This window comes from Protomyctophum bolini (genome assembly GCF_963924005.1).
Source record: "Protomyctophum bolini genome assembly, chromosome: 16".
Lineage (NCBI taxonomy): Eukaryota > Metazoa > Chordata > Actinopteri > Myctophiformes > Myctophidae > Protomyctophum > Protomyctophum bolini.
In genome coordinates this window covers 1,944,721-1,947,237 of record NC_137877.1, presented here as the reverse complement: position 1 = coordinate 1,947,237, position 2,517 = coordinate 1,944,721, and the positions used below count along the sequence as shown (strand labels likewise).

General features: G+C 40.2%; 1 protein-coding gene across 1 annotated transcript in view; it reads left to right on the top strand.

The window, feature by feature from the left end:
- Nucleotides 1-675: 675 nt before the first annotated feature.
- The window catches only part of chmp2ba (charged multivesicular body protein 2Ba), a 22,566-nt gene continuing 20,724 nt past the window's right edge, over nt 676-2,517 (top strand). Inside the window, exon 1 of the mRNA XM_080786640.1 lies at nt 676-839. Within this exon, the coding sequence (XP_080642766.1) occupies nt 806-839 (34 nt within the window). The 5' untranslated portion in view covers nt 676-805. The remainder of the gene's footprint in view (nt 840-2,517) is intronic.

Here is a 2,517-nt window from a genome sequence, read left to right as displayed (position 1 = left end):
CAGACTGTAATATATACACACGGATGTCCAATGGATGAGGGAGGTAGGAGAGAGAGAGAGAGAGAGAGAGATGGAGAGAATAGCGGGAGATGGGAGGGAGAGAGAGGAGAGAGAGAGAGAGAGGGAGAGAGAGAGAGAGAGAGAGAGAGAGAGAGAGAGAGAGGAGGGGGAAGAGGGAGAGAGAGAGAGGGAGAGAATAGCGGGAGCAGGGAGGGAGAGAGAGAGGGAGGGAGAGAGAGAGAGGGAGGAGGAGAGAGAGAGAGAGAGAGAGAGAGAGAGAGAGAGGGAGGGGGAGAGAGGGAGAGAGAGAGGGAGGAGGGAGAGAATATCAAAGAAATCCACAGAAAGACAGAAGAAAGGGAAACTATTAAAGTTGTCAGAGCCAGGGCAAAGCAAGTAGCAACTGCATGTGCCCCTTTTTATCAGTATCACTTATTAATTCTATTTAGTTTTCACAATTTTATTTAGTTATAATAACATAAATGACTCCAAAAACATTAGACAGATTATTATTATTAGTAGTATTAGTAGTATTATTAGTAGTCGGGAGAACCGCACCGCAGCGCCCCGCGGAGGTCTTCCGAAGCGTCGCAGGCTGCGGTGACGTCAGAGCAGTGAGTCATGTGAGCCGTTGGAGGAGGAACTGAATCAACACCAAACTGTCAACCAGGAAGAAACACACAAACAGCTCAGTGTGTGTGTGTGGGAGAGAACGGCGTCTTTTAGAGCCGTTTACATTAAGTAACAATTAGTTTAGTTGTTGTTTTCTTTTTATATAGGTTATTTTAGGGACGTTTTAGTCGCCATGGCGTCTCTGTTCAAGAAGAAGACAGTCGACGGTAAGTTTGTTGAGCACAAAGCTACTATAGCTAACTTGTTTTTAGCACCGGCGGAGGGGCTGCTGCTGCTGTGTGTGTGTGTGTGTGTGTGTGTGTCCAGTTCTACCTGTTTTGAATTTGAAAAACGCAAATCATATTCGGTGTCTGACTCTGACTCTCTGAACCTTGAACCCAATGTGAGAGCTTCGTCAAGCTAAACAAGCCACACATATACAGTGTCAACACGTATACCGTGTTATTGACGTTTAAAATAGCTTTACTTTATTGAAAAATAAACATCCATAGTTTGATTAGGAGGTTAATTGTCGGCTGGATTATTCAGTTGTAGATAATATACGCCTACATTAATGTACTTTACCATGTTACTGTATGTCTGGGAACCAACTAATTCTACCATCTCCATGGATATGAAAATGTCACTATTATCATTAGGGAAGAATAGGAGAATGTATTCATTACAGTAATTATTAACTCGATAAGTTAACACAAAAGGAACAAATACGACCATAAACAAGACAAACTGCCTTTTTGTCCAGACTTGTGCAGACTTCTCCAGCCAGCCACCCCAGCAATAGTTATTACAAAAAGAATAGAATAACAACAATAACAGAACAGTTTGGTTATTAATATATATATATATATATATATTAAATGTATTTATTGTTTATTAACAGTTTACAATTCATGGAGAAGATGGTGACAACTGACAACATCTCAAAACAGATTTTAGATTTGCATGGGAAGTGTGTGTGTGTGTGTGTGTGTGTGTGTGTGTGTGTGTGTGTGTGTGTGTGTGTGTGTGTGTGTGTGTGTGTGTGTGTGTGTGTGTGTGTGTGTGTGTCTGTGATTCTCAGACAAAGTGTGGCTGGTGTATATAGTGGACAAACTTTAGCAGCTACAGACAGTCAGAAGAACCTGAGAATGTGGCTGGTGAATTTCCCACCCTGGCCTGGATACATTCTGTAGTCATAAACAGAACATGCAGAGATTATGAATGATTAATTATTTCTTAACAAACTGACTTAGACTACCACTACCAGTTACATCCCTCCCATAATCCCTGTGCAATTCTAAATGATTCCAACCCCACTCGCCAACTAAGCACATTTTACATTTTATAGCTTCAACAGTTAATCGAACTATAATGGATTTAATCGATAACAAACGCAACGATTGTAGAAAAAGAGAGGAAGGAGTGCTTCTGTTTGGCCAGAGTAGAAATCACCAACAATCACTCAGAATTGTGACACAATTGATGCAAAAATTTGAAGAGACCAAGGGTGCATTTAATTAAGTGGCTAATGCATGTGCAAGGATTAAAATGCAATACTTGATTTTATATATTTATTGATTTTATATATTTTTTTCACATTATTTAATTTAATGACAAAAATAGTCGATCTACAAGCCTTATCTACTGGTTATGATTAAAAAGTGTGTGTGTGTGTGTGTGTGTGTGTGTGTGTGTGTGTGTGTGTGTGTGTGTGTGTGTGCGTGTGCGTGTGCGTGTGTGTGTGTGTGTGCGTGAACTGTACATGAGATGTGTGCCTTTCTCCCTTAAAAATTACAGTGCCGCAGTTAAAAAAAGAAAAAAAAACCTGGTTGAATATGCTAATACTGCCCCGAATTATATACCGTCCTGTCAAAATTCTCTTTACAAGCCTGTTAATAAAACAGT